The following is an 11,274-nucleotide window of genomic DNA, read 5'->3' as shown; positions in this document are numbered from 1 at the left end:
GAATGAAGAGCAGCCAATAAAAGCTTATATCAATCCTCAAGGTATTCTAGATCTACCTCTTCACACTTTGACCAGTTTGTTCAGTGTGATTGCATCCTGACTCTGTAGTAAAATTTGCAAAGTCTATGTGATCCATACAGGTATAAATTCTCTGAGGTGGGGGACCGTTCACTTGTTAATTTTAATGGAGAAATAGTTACTCACAGCTGAGGTTTAATTAAGCACGGTTAAGAGAACACTTATTTCACGGCGTTTTCTGTAATTGCGTTTTAACAACAAAAACAAATTCCTTGCGTAGTCACATTGTAGCAGAAGTATCTGGACGGTAAAAATGATATGCAACAAAATCCTACAACTTTATTGAGTTGCAGGATTTCAGAGTTTATTTATAACTATAAGTATTGACAAACTTTCTTTGACTCATTTTTGTACACTTTCTCATTATTTTATGCTGTTTTCATCATTCTTTTGTTAACCTTAATGCAATGGCAATAATTAACAGTTAAATATAGTTATATATGAATTTAAAAACTTAGCCAATTTATTAGATCACTTGCATCATCTATCTATATGATGAAAAAGGTTTTCACAGGTCTACTGAGGGGGAAAATAACTTTAGGGAGAATAAACTTAAAAGATATCTCAGTTTCCGGTTATATGATCCGTTATATAACCTAACTGCAACAAACCATAAACATTGGCCGAATCCCAATCACTGCATGTTGGTTTTATGAACTGTTAATGCTGAAACATAAATATATGGAAGAATCAAAGCGTTTTTTCACAAGTTTTAAGAGTTATATGGTTCTGCATTTCTATTATACATTGGGGGCGCAATGATTATACTTATAACCGTTTTACGCATTACATTACAGAAACCATTATAGCTTTCTCTTCATTGGCTACATGTTGAAAACTGTGAGTCACTTATTACATCAATAATTTGATTATAGTGTATAGGATCATTAGAAATACATGATATCCAAAAATGAAATTCGAAACGAAGGTACCTTTATATAGTAGGAATTTCTGCATAGGTGGATGGAAACAGCATGGGAGGCAAAATTGCAATTATCGGGTCTGTCTTTTTTGACCCCAGTGAGTTTCCGTACTGCTGAGGCGGTGTTGACTGATGTGTGAGTAGCTAACTAACGTTGTCCTCATGTGTCCAATTACCTATTGTAGAATTGAAATTAGACACGAGTGTCCCTACATGTTACATATAAAAAATATTTATGGCTAGGTTGATTGACAGTTTTTGTGAATGCCAAGTCGTTTTTAATCGCGCCAGGCAACGATGATTCCCAGCTAGTTTTTGAAGCTAATTTGAACGCTAGCCACATTACTGCTAATTTTAGCCCTCAGCATAACCGTAGAAATTATATTCTGTAGCAACAACTAGCGGGTGGAGATATCACTCATGTTCCCAAGCTGTCTTTCGATAATGTTTCCGATTTTTCTATTCGTATTCTGTGAAACTATGGACTGTGGTACAGCTTTTCATACAGCTTTGAGCTAAATTAACTGTTGGATGACTTTGATGTTGTAGTTAACGTCAATTACAGTTTACTGCTGTTGGGCCAGAGGCGAACTGGGCCCAGTAATGTGGCTTACCTCATGTTTCCTCCTGTTAACAGCAAAAATGTTGTAAAAACATATTAAAAGTTGAGTCACTTGTCGGTGTTTCGTGTGTTTTAGGTCAAAATGGCAGAGCAAACAACACTCGAAAGTCTTCTGGAGATGGGCTTCGAGAGAAACAGAGCGTAAGTTACAACAAATCTCTAAACGATCTTGTTTTAAAGCGCCCATGTTTTGAGAGAGTTTCCAAAAAAGTGAAAGTAAAACTTAATCGTGAGTGAACATATAACTACTTCCTCTTTCTCATCTTTTAGGGAGAAGGCGGTGGCCAAGACAGGGAACCAGGGGATAGAACAAGCGATGGACTGGTTAGTCTGACAGACTGCTCATTTGATTATCTTATTATCAACAAAGCAGTTTCGCAGCTCTTTATGTTTTCATATTGAAAATTACTTTCCAGGTTAATGGAACACGAGAACGACCCAGACATTGATGAGCCCTATGTGCCTCCTGTGGGGAACACCCTGGGAGGAGCAGCAGACAGCCAGTCCACCTCAGAACAGCCAACACTAGCCGACACAGCTGAAGGTTAGCTCTAGGGCAAGAAGGTCCTTTATGTAAAAGGAGTGAGCTTGGGACATAACCAGAAAAATCACTTAGTGGTGTGCTATATGATGGTTTACAACATGAGACAATAGAAATGTGCCAGTCATATATTTTTTTTCTATTTTTTAAGAAATATTATTACACTGTTATCTCTAAGATCTAACTTGTATTAAGATTAGATATAAGATACAGAAGGGGGCAAAGTATAATTTGGCCAGTTCCTCTGTCTTTTTTAAATCTGTGTATCAGCATTTCCTATCATTGTCATTTCCTCCACCAGAACACTTGAAATCTTTATTCTTTATTCTACATTGGTGTGTGTGTACATTAATGGTTTAATATGTTAAGTAAAGTAAGCTTTTAAGTATTTGACTTTTTTCAAAAGAACTTAACCTTTATCCTCTGTTCTTTTTCTTTCTTTAATTCAGGGATTGAAATGGGTGATAGGGAAATTGAAGAGAGTCAAAGGAAGCCAATGACAGAGGAGGAGAAAAAAGAACAAGTCAAAAGGTCTGGGTTCACTCATCAAGAAAGCATTGCATCCTTGTAGTTCATGTACAACCTTTATTGTTTTCTTCTTCTAACAATGTAACTTTATTTAGTGAAAAAAAATCATCTGTCATAACCCTGTTGTGTATTGAAACATAATCTGTAAACATTCCATTTTCAACACTATATATATATTCAAACATCTGCTCTTTCCTGTGTTTGTGTCTTATTTTTTAGGCTGGAGGAGCTGATGCGGGTAAAGCAGGCAGAGAGAAGAGAGCGAGAGCGGGCAGAAGAGTTGGAGAGGGAGAAGCAACGACGGAAACAAGGCCAAGAGCTCCAGCAAGTTCGCCAAAAGATGCAGGATGATGAAATGAAGAAGCTTGCTGATCTGCGTAGGAGAGAGAAGTTGGAGGACAAAATGGCAAGGTTAGATATTCACCAGAACTTTTTTGTTCTGATGAATGAAGAAAAGCCTGCAAAGCAACCTGTAAATTCTTTATACCGCATTACTTTTCGTATGGTTCTCTCCATGTTGATGTTTTTTCTGTATCTTTTAGGCAAAGGGTTAAAGAAAAGATAGCACGAGACCGAGAGGAAAGAGCACAAAAGGTAACCTAGCCAAAAGACTTTTTACACCCTCACTTCATTTTCCTTTCTGTCAATTCTTCTTTCTGAAAGAACAACTATTTTTGTAACCTTTAAGTTTGGAAGTGGTGGAGCAACGAGCACAGCAGCATCAACACAGCCTGCTGAGCCCAGTCCTTCATCCCCAACTAGTCATGGTCCTCCACCCACGAAGAAGGAATATGATGAATCTAGGATACAGGTATGAAAATTAATGTCAAACTTACAAAATACAAAACACAAAACAAAACAGCAAAAGTTAAACTCATCTATAAAACATAGACTCGTTACAGCTGCTTTCATTGATTTTTGCACTGAAGGTTCGTCTACTGGACGGCTCCACCATCACGACAGTCTTTAAGGCCCAGGAGCCTCTGGCAGCTGTGCGTGTCTACATTCAGATGAACGGCAACACACCTGAGGGTCAAGACTTCACGCTGCTTTCACCCTACCCCCGTCACGTCTACACTGAAATGGACATGGAGAAGCCTCTTAAAGAACTGGGTGAGCTACATGTTGAATCTTCTGAGTGAGCAAAGCACATCTGTTCAGCCTCTGTCCGATCTTCTTTGACTTTTTCTTCATTCCGTTTTTGTAGGTTTGGTGCCTTCAGCTGTGCTGGTTGTTACCAAAAAGTGAGAACAGGATGACCTGCTCTTTGAGCCTACCTCATCCCCCCAACAACACAAGAGACACCAGACACGGACTAATCCTGGAACAGAACCACCACCTTTATCTTTCACTCACTGAGCAAGCTAACTGAACTGAAGTAGAAGGATTTGGTTTGAAGCTGCAGTCAGTGTGTTTTAACTGCTTTCTTAGAACAAGGGTTTTTGGGAGTGATGATGTTCAATAATGTGGTGGAGATTTGGTTTGTGTGCAGTGACATGAAGAGGGACTGGTATCTTAATGCAAAGAGTTCTGGCTTCAGACAGTTATTCCTACATGGTTTCAATGCCACATTTATGACAATACAGAAGAATTCAGTTTTATCCTGATCTTTAAAAGCAAAGTACCACACAAGATGTACTGAAATCGTTCTGCTCTTCCTGATTTTGTGACATTGTTTGCCATTTTTATAAGTTGAAATATATTGACAGCTTTGTCTGCATTATCACAATGAATCTACTTAAAATAAAACTGACTAAGAATCAAAGTGGGCTGCACTTACTACACATAAATTCTTCTGTATTTTCTATTTCTATTTGTGAAAACAGGGAATAAGGTGATGTATTTCTAAATTTAGATAGTTCCTGAATTTAATTCCACTACTCTTAATGTACTGACATGCAAAAGAAGAAACAACTTGGAATAAAAAATAGACTAGACTCAGAGAGTTTTGGTTGAGGGTTGAGTAAACGGATAACACAAAGATCAGTTTTTGTGACACACTATAAAACACCTTTATATACATTAAAAAACAACAAATTACCTACTCTGGAATGGTACAAAATGTCAATCATACATTATCTGTCAAGCTTGATAAAACTGGATGGCTCTGAATACGAAGCAAAGAGGTTGCAGACAAGTACAAAAATATTTCCAATCGATGTGGGTATCATTGTGTCCTCCCGTCATTTCAGAAACTTTACTGAAAATGACACTGTGTGTTCAAAGAGCTTGACTCCAGTAGTCCATAATTTAAACAGACTCAGAACAGGGAGGTTACTCGGAGGACGGATCATGCAGAAAGGATGCTGGGATGGTGATTTGTTTTACAGCTGGTGGGCCTGCAGGACTGGTAAGTTCAGTTTGATGTTCAGCTGAAAAGTCTTCCTGGGTCAAATTGCTTCCTGTGATCTTGGTGTCAAAATCTCTCCTACTTGCTTTAGCTGGGAGGATAGTAGCCCTGGTTGTAGTTCCAGGTGTTCTGGTAGCCGTAGCTGCCATATTGAGGTTGCTGAAAAAGAAATGGGTAACAGTTTAACTACAATCTTGATTAAACTTAATATGCTAATATACGATGCTAAAGGATACTTTCAGATTAATCATTGTAAGATGCTGACAGATCAAAACCTTGTGTTCTGTTTTTAACATTGCCTGCCTTTCTAAGTATCCCATGACCTACCTGGTACCAGCTGCTGTAGCTTCCATAACCGGCCTGTGAGCTTGTGTCTCCCATCACAGGAGGAGGGGGCGTGGTGATAGGGACGTGTGGCATGGTGGACGGGGCTTGTTCAGATACAGCAACAGCAGAGTCGTCTTCACTTTTTATCAGCTTTTCTGGATCCTCGTCCCTTATAATCAAAGCATTGCAAATCAATTTTCAAAGAATAAAAGAGAGGTTGCTTTGTAGTTTTACTTATTTGATTCAATTTAAATTGCGGTTCTTCGATGTTTATGATTTTTAGTTTGCTTTTTTAACACCAGACCATGTGGAAAAGTCAAATGATGATGGTAATGTCTAGAGACTATATCAGGAGCCACATTTTCCCATAAAATGCACATAATTTGAGTCAGAGAGAAACATTTCACCCTCTGCTGGAGAAAAGTTGTAACATAAGACTGAAATGAAAAATTTGAATTTGAATGAAAAAAAAACATTTTTTTGACACAGAATCCTGATTTTGATATTGTCAAACAAAAATCCTGATATATCGATTTTCTTTTTTTTTTTTTGAAGTAATTTCAGTTAATCTATCCTCTACTCTCACCCATTCTCTGCTTCTCTCTTTGTTCCGCCCAGCTCCTTCAGAAGTTTCTGGTGCTCTTCATACACTGACAGCACTCTGCAAAGGACAGCCATAAAAAAACAAACAAAAACAGAGTCAGATTAATTGTTTGTAGGGTAGCATCAGGGTTAACTTCATCAATCACAAAACTACTAACGTTTGGATAGAGTTGCTGTAGTCCTCGGCAAACTGCAAGCCTCTTTGTGAGAGGAGGATTTTAACATGAGGGGCCAGTGGAGCTGCTAGGGCTCGGGTCACACACTCCTGGACCGCTTCAGCTGAGGCCCAGGGGTCCCCTGACACTTCCAGCTCCAACAGGTTCAAGTGCAGTTTATCATTGTCCTGCGGTACAGAGAGGTCGGTGTAGAAGTAAAAAAAAATAGCTATGCAACATAAGCATGAAGCAAATGTGACATTGTGCTAATCTAGAGGGAGAAACACATATACAAAATTAGAAGGAAGGTCTTATCCATCTTAAAATGAATTTGTGTATGTATTTCTAAACTTACTGGACTGATCACCAGGGCCTCCTGTAAAATTCTGCGGGCTTCACTCGGGTTCCTGCCCACCTTCAGAAGCAGGCGAGCCAGCTTGATTGAATAGAAAGCATGTAGCGTGGGCTTTTCTTTGGACTCTGCCACTGCTTCCTGCAGCAAGGCTTCTGATTGGTCCAGCTGACCGGCTCGTCTCTCCAAAGCCGCTCTTCGAAGACGGACAACTGCCAACCCAGGCAGTGTTTTTTCCAGAGCCTCCAGCACTCGCCGAGCCTCTGAAAGGTCACCTGATGGAGAAGAAGAGTGTGTTATTCTGAGTGTGGTGCATACAAAACATGGAATACAAGTGTCTCAGTTTAGTTGGATGTCTCTGTCAGAATAGAAGCTTAGAACAGACAGCTCCACAGTGTCCCCTCCCCTTGATTACTGTAAGTCACTCCTTTTCGGTGTCCCCCATGAATCCCTCTATAAGCTTCAACTGGTCCAGAATTCTGCAGCCTGGATCATCACCAGAACGCCCTCCTTTCACCACATCACCTCCATCCTCCAGCAGCTTCACTGACCCCCGGTTAAATTCAGAATCACTTTCTGTACACATCTAAGGCCATCTACAACCTCGCCCTGCTGTATCTCCCTGATCTCCCCCACACTGCCACCCAGTCCCACTCTCTCAGGTCCTCCTCCCTCCACCTCTCTGTGCCCTCTGCCCGTCTCAGTACCACTGGGAGCAGAGCAACTGAAAGCTCTGGAACTCACTTCCACCACACACATACATCAGAAATATTGACTCTCTTGCCCCAATCAAATCAAAACTCAAAACTTATCTGTTTCAATCGGCATTTCCCAATCCCACTGGTTTATTTTAACTTAATGTTACTTGTTTGTTGTTTTTATTTATTTTTATTCCATTGTTTCTTTCTAACTGCATTTTAATTATTTGTAATGTGAACTTGAGTGGTATGAAAGGCTCTTTAAATAAAATTATCATTTAAAAATCCAGCTGAATAAGATACGTCAAGTGACAGTTAACAACTAACAGTATAGTAAGTTATAAGATGCACTCTAACATATCTTTGACACTCACTCCATTTCCTGTATAAGAAAAATAACTTGAAAGAGTCCTGACTCAAAAAGTCAAAAGTGTTTTCATGTTGACCTACCATGCCTCTCCTCAAAGGTGGCCCAGTGCATGTGGATGTTGGGCTTGTTGGTCAGGTGGATCTCACAGGCACGTTTGTAAACAGCCCGCGCCTCGTCCACACTCTGAGCCTCCAGATACTGAGAGTACTGAACCACAAAGACAAGACATATGTAAGCAGAATATAGTTATGGACCGAAGTGTAAATATTTCTACATGTGTGCTTTCTCTTTGTTCCAGTCACACACGCTCATCTCTCCTTACCCTGATCCAGAACTCCTCATACAGAGCACAGGCGATCAGGCAGCGCTCAAAGAGGATACGGACCCTGTAGTCATCTGTGGCAAGACTAGACTCCCCTGATTGCTCCTGTGGCATGGTTGTGACTTCTGACCCCTCTGTAGCAGCCTCATTTGGATCTGAAAGAAGAAAACAATGACAAAAATGTGGGCTGTTGTTTAGAGGATCCCTGAGAGTGTGACGAGAAGACAGTGTCTTCATTACTTGGTCACCTGGGGTGGGAGTTTTTGTGTCCTTGTTCAGCTGAGCGATCTCCCAGTCCAGATAGGTATGCCAGGCCCGCAGCTGGAGGCGGTCTAGTGGCTTGACATGAAAGTAGGGGCGTTTGATCTGGGGCCAAAGAGGATAAAATCAGTTTCCAAGGAATCAGTTGATACAGGTATTTAAATAGAATAATAAAGAGATCTCTGCAATATATAGGATAGAGAAAACAGTGTTTACAAGGTCTAGTTTACAAGGAAAAAAGGAAGACAAAGAAAATGGTAGATTAAGAAACAAGCTGACAAAGGGTAGTAGTGAGTAAGAACTCACCGCATCTTCAAAATGCCATCTCTGGCGGACCTCTCCTTCGTTGTCCTGGTACACTTTGTCCCTCCGAACCAGCACTTGTTCTCTAATCTTTTGCATCAATTCTTCCTACACACAAAACACTCTTCTTATGTATCTAATGAAGACACATTTACACCTTTTTTTAAACAAGTGCGTGCCAGCCGGATGTTCCTTACTGTGTCTGTGCCCTCAGGTGTGGCTGGCTCCTCCTCCCCTGGCGGTCTCTCTGCCTCCTCTTCCTGTGCTTGTTCTGCACGTTCTGCCTTCTGACTCTGACGACAAGATGCCCTCAGCTCCTCATACTCCTCCTGGAAAAGCACCACTTTGGGTTCATGGCTGTTCAAGTGTTCCTTGAACCTTTCAGAGAGGAAAAGATAAGATGGAGGCAAATGCAAGATAAGGACAACACTCAAAAAAACTGAACAGATGGATACAAATAAAGTCATGAATTGAGGTTTTGTTTTTTACTTTCAATAAATCAACTTCTCAAAATTAAGAATTTTAGCGTGTGATCTTACTTGTCATAGTGGGTATTGTAGAGCTGGGTAGGGACTTTGAGGACTCTATCAAGCACAGCTGCTGCGTTCCTCATGTTGTCCTGCTCCTTCTCCCACTCAATATAAAGATCCCACAGCCTATCTGAGTGAAAGTCCAGACCTGCTGCTGCTACTGCATCCTCAAACACTCTGATGGGTGAGATTTAAAACATTTAGCAATTTTGACCAACACCAGCTCATCTAGCTATTAAAAAACATCTTCTTAAACTGCGGGGTTACCTTTGTAAACAAACTAAGTCCTGGTAGGTAAAAAATAAACACTTATGAGACAGAGTAGCTACCTGCGGATTCGTACAGGTGACTCGGGCAGGTTCATGTCCAGTGTTCCCAGCAGCAGATTGATGTAATGGATCCACAGATCTACACTTAAAGGGATTGCTTGAAGACCTTGAACACACACCTGACACAACACATCAAAACTAGGATTTTGTACTACTTGGAAAATAGCATCAAACCCTATTTTATAGCACTTAATATTTTAAAGTATGAGAAACTGCAATCATATAAGAGTAGTGTTACCTCCTCTGCTTTGTTGTTGTCACCAGCACGCCGCTCCAGATCAGCAAATTTCTTCCAGTAGCCGTAGCAGAGTGGATAGCGAGCAAGGAAGGCCTCTAGTGCCCTGCGTGATGCTGTGATATGACTCTGAGAGGATGAGGAGAAAATACATAGATGTCTCATGGACCCACTTACATGACCTCATGGGGATGCTTAGGGGAAAGACTTCAAGATTTAAGATGGTAATGCACCATGACTACACGGGGACCTGATGATCAAACATACCTCTTGCTCACAGTACTGCAGAAGGTCGGTCCAGCTGGTGAAGTCTTGAGGATTGTCGTGGGCGGCCTTCCACAGGCGCTCAAAGTCTGCAGGCAGCTCTCCCTCCTCGTCTTCTGTGGTTTGGGGCATGGGGTAAGAAACGGGGTCTGTACCTGTCATGGCCTCAGGAGCACTGCCATTTTCTTCTGATGTCTCTTCCATTTCAGTTGGTGGCGGCGCAGGAACCTCAGAAGCCTCCATGGCTAAAGGAAACAAATAGACTTGAGTGCTTTAATTAGTTAATTTCTATTACTTTGTAAATAATGAAGGTAAGGACATCTGGAGCAAAGAACACACTCTTGTTTTTAATCTGGGACGATACACTCATCTATGTCCTTGAGTATACTTTATGAAGGTTAAATGTGCCTAGTGTAAGGCTACTTGGAAAATGTTCGGCTTCTGCTCCAACAACAACAAACAACAACAACAACAACAACAACAACAAACACACCGTCCGTGTGTGGGAGATCCAAAATACAACTGTCCCACCTTGGGTTTCAGTAACAAAAACATCGGATACGGTGATAAGGTAAGTTGTCGAGTTCTTTCATGAATTAAAACACTTCATCCAGTGGAACACGTTTAATGTGTTTCATTCATTACAAGCTCCGTGCAGAAAATAAACCCTATGCACTGAATTAATAAGTTGAAGTAGTTGTGAAAAAAAATAAAAATGTGCCTCTTCAGGGTGAACCCATTCAAGAGAACCCATTCTTTCAAGTTATTTAAACTTATTCAGGATATCACTGTGCTGTTTCTTGCTGCACAAGAGCCACGATAGCCTAGCCTAGCCTGTCATGCTTGCAGCTACAAATCGGATTTTAACATTTATTTGGGATTCTTGGAAATGAAACAAAATCAGGGCAATTACTCCGGACGAAAACTGCCCTAAACACACAGATGAACGTTGAATGAACTACCTGAGGACTCTGTGAGTTCCCCGTTGCCGCTCATCTCCTCACAGCCCTCCGCCGCCATGATGAAAAACGTCTACCTGACGTCATCGACGCTGGTCGAGACGCCGGTAGTGATAGTGAATGTGTTCGTAGGTTCGTATCCTAACCGTCCTACCCCATACTGTAATACAGTCATACCAAGCTGACTTTGGCAATTAATTATAAAGAATTGTAACTGTTTATTTATTTATTTATTAGTTTTCATAATATCGATTTCTGATGACAACCCCATCGAAATTTTACTCCTTCATTTCAACTTGGTTTCAGCAAACTCAATATGAGTTCTTGCGGCTCAATTTAATTATTTACTTGACGTGGAACTGTTCGAAACATACTATAATAGCAGGAAAGCTGCAAAAGTGATAAAATGAAGTCTTTGTAGTGATAGCCCTCCCAAAACGTGTTTTTTAAACCTCAGTGTCTTTAAAAAAAACTGAAAACCATGTCCCAAAAATCAAAAGCTAAAAATTCAAAACCAGAGGCTTC

At 40.6% G+C, this 11,274-nt stretch overlaps 2 protein-coding genes across 2 annotated transcripts; one reads left to right on the top strand and one right to left on the bottom strand.

The window, feature by feature from the left end:
• Window positions 1-1,059: 1,059 nt before the first annotated feature.
• On the top strand, window positions 1,060-4,454 carry ubxn1 (UBX domain protein 1). The gene is made up of 10 exons (XM_074674326.1): window positions 1,060-1,136; window positions 1,699-1,763; window positions 1,893-1,946; window positions 2,039-2,166; window positions 2,613-2,694; window positions 2,911-3,102; window positions 3,234-3,285; window positions 3,380-3,502; window positions 3,621-3,804; window positions 3,899-4,454. Exons 2-10 carry the CDS (start codon window positions 1,705-1,707, stop codon window positions 3,937-3,939), a joined length of 915 nt encoding a protein of 304 aa, XP_074530427.1. The 5' UTR covers window positions 1,060-1,136; window positions 1,699-1,704; the 3' UTR covers window positions 3,940-4,454.
• Window positions 4,455-4,638: 184 nt separating this feature from the next.
• LOC141793550 (pre-mRNA-processing factor 39) lies at window positions 4,639-10,880 on the bottom strand. The gene is made up of 15 exons (XM_074674325.1): window positions 10,753-10,880; window positions 9,794-10,035; window positions 9,530-9,655; window positions 9,292-9,410; window positions 8,972-9,139; window positions 8,630-8,810; window positions 8,436-8,540; window positions 8,117-8,234; window positions 7,869-8,023; window positions 7,627-7,753; window positions 6,482-6,753; window positions 6,130-6,314; window positions 5,955-6,029; window positions 5,369-5,537; window positions 4,639-5,200 (listed from the first exon to the last, which is right to left on the bottom strand). Exons 1-15 carry the CDS (start codon window positions 10,808-10,810, stop codon window positions 5,129-5,131), a joined length of 2,172 nt encoding a protein of 723 aa, XP_074530426.1. The 5' UTR covers window positions 10,811-10,880; the 3' UTR covers window positions 4,639-5,128.
• Between the last annotated feature and the right edge of the window lie 394 nt (window positions 10,881-11,274).

The sequence above is a fragment of the Halichoeres trimaculatus genome, unplaced genomic scaffold, assembly GCF_033239565.1.
Source record: "Halichoeres trimaculatus isolate MK-OKI-2021-1 unplaced genomic scaffold, fHalTri1.1 fHalTri1_scaffold_7, whole genome shotgun sequence".
Lineage (NCBI taxonomy): Eukaryota > Metazoa > Chordata > Actinopteri > Labriformes > Labridae > Halichoeres > Halichoeres trimaculatus.
This window is presented reverse-complemented; position numbering and strand designations above follow the sequence as displayed.

Bases quoted from the DNA above. Each gene is read 5' to 3' on its own strand.
- ubxn1 (XM_074674326.1), top strand. From the start codon at position 1,705: ATGGCAGAGCAAACAACACTCGAAAGTCTTCTGGAGATGGGCTTCGAG. The intron at 2,167-2,612 runs GTTAGCTCTAGG...TCTTTAATTCAG, and splicing joins ACTAGCCGACACAGCTGAAG to GGATTGAAATGGGTGATAGG. The intron at 2,695-2,910 runs GTCTGGGTTCAC...CTTATTTTTTAG, and splicing joins AAAAAAGAACAAGTCAAAAG to GCTGGAGGAGCTGATGCGGG.
- LOC141793550 (XM_074674325.1), bottom strand. From the start codon at position 10,810: ATGGCGGCGGAGGGCTGTGAGGAGATGAGCGGCAACGGGGAACTCACA. The intron at 9,411-9,529 runs GTAACACTACTC...GTGTTGTGTCAG, and splicing joins ACAACAACAAAGCAGAGGAG to GTGTGTGTTCAAGGTCTTCA. The intron at 8,235-8,435 runs GTGAGTTCTTAC...CTTTGGCCCCAG, and splicing joins GATGGCATTTTGAAGATGCG to ATCAAACGCCCCTACTTTCA.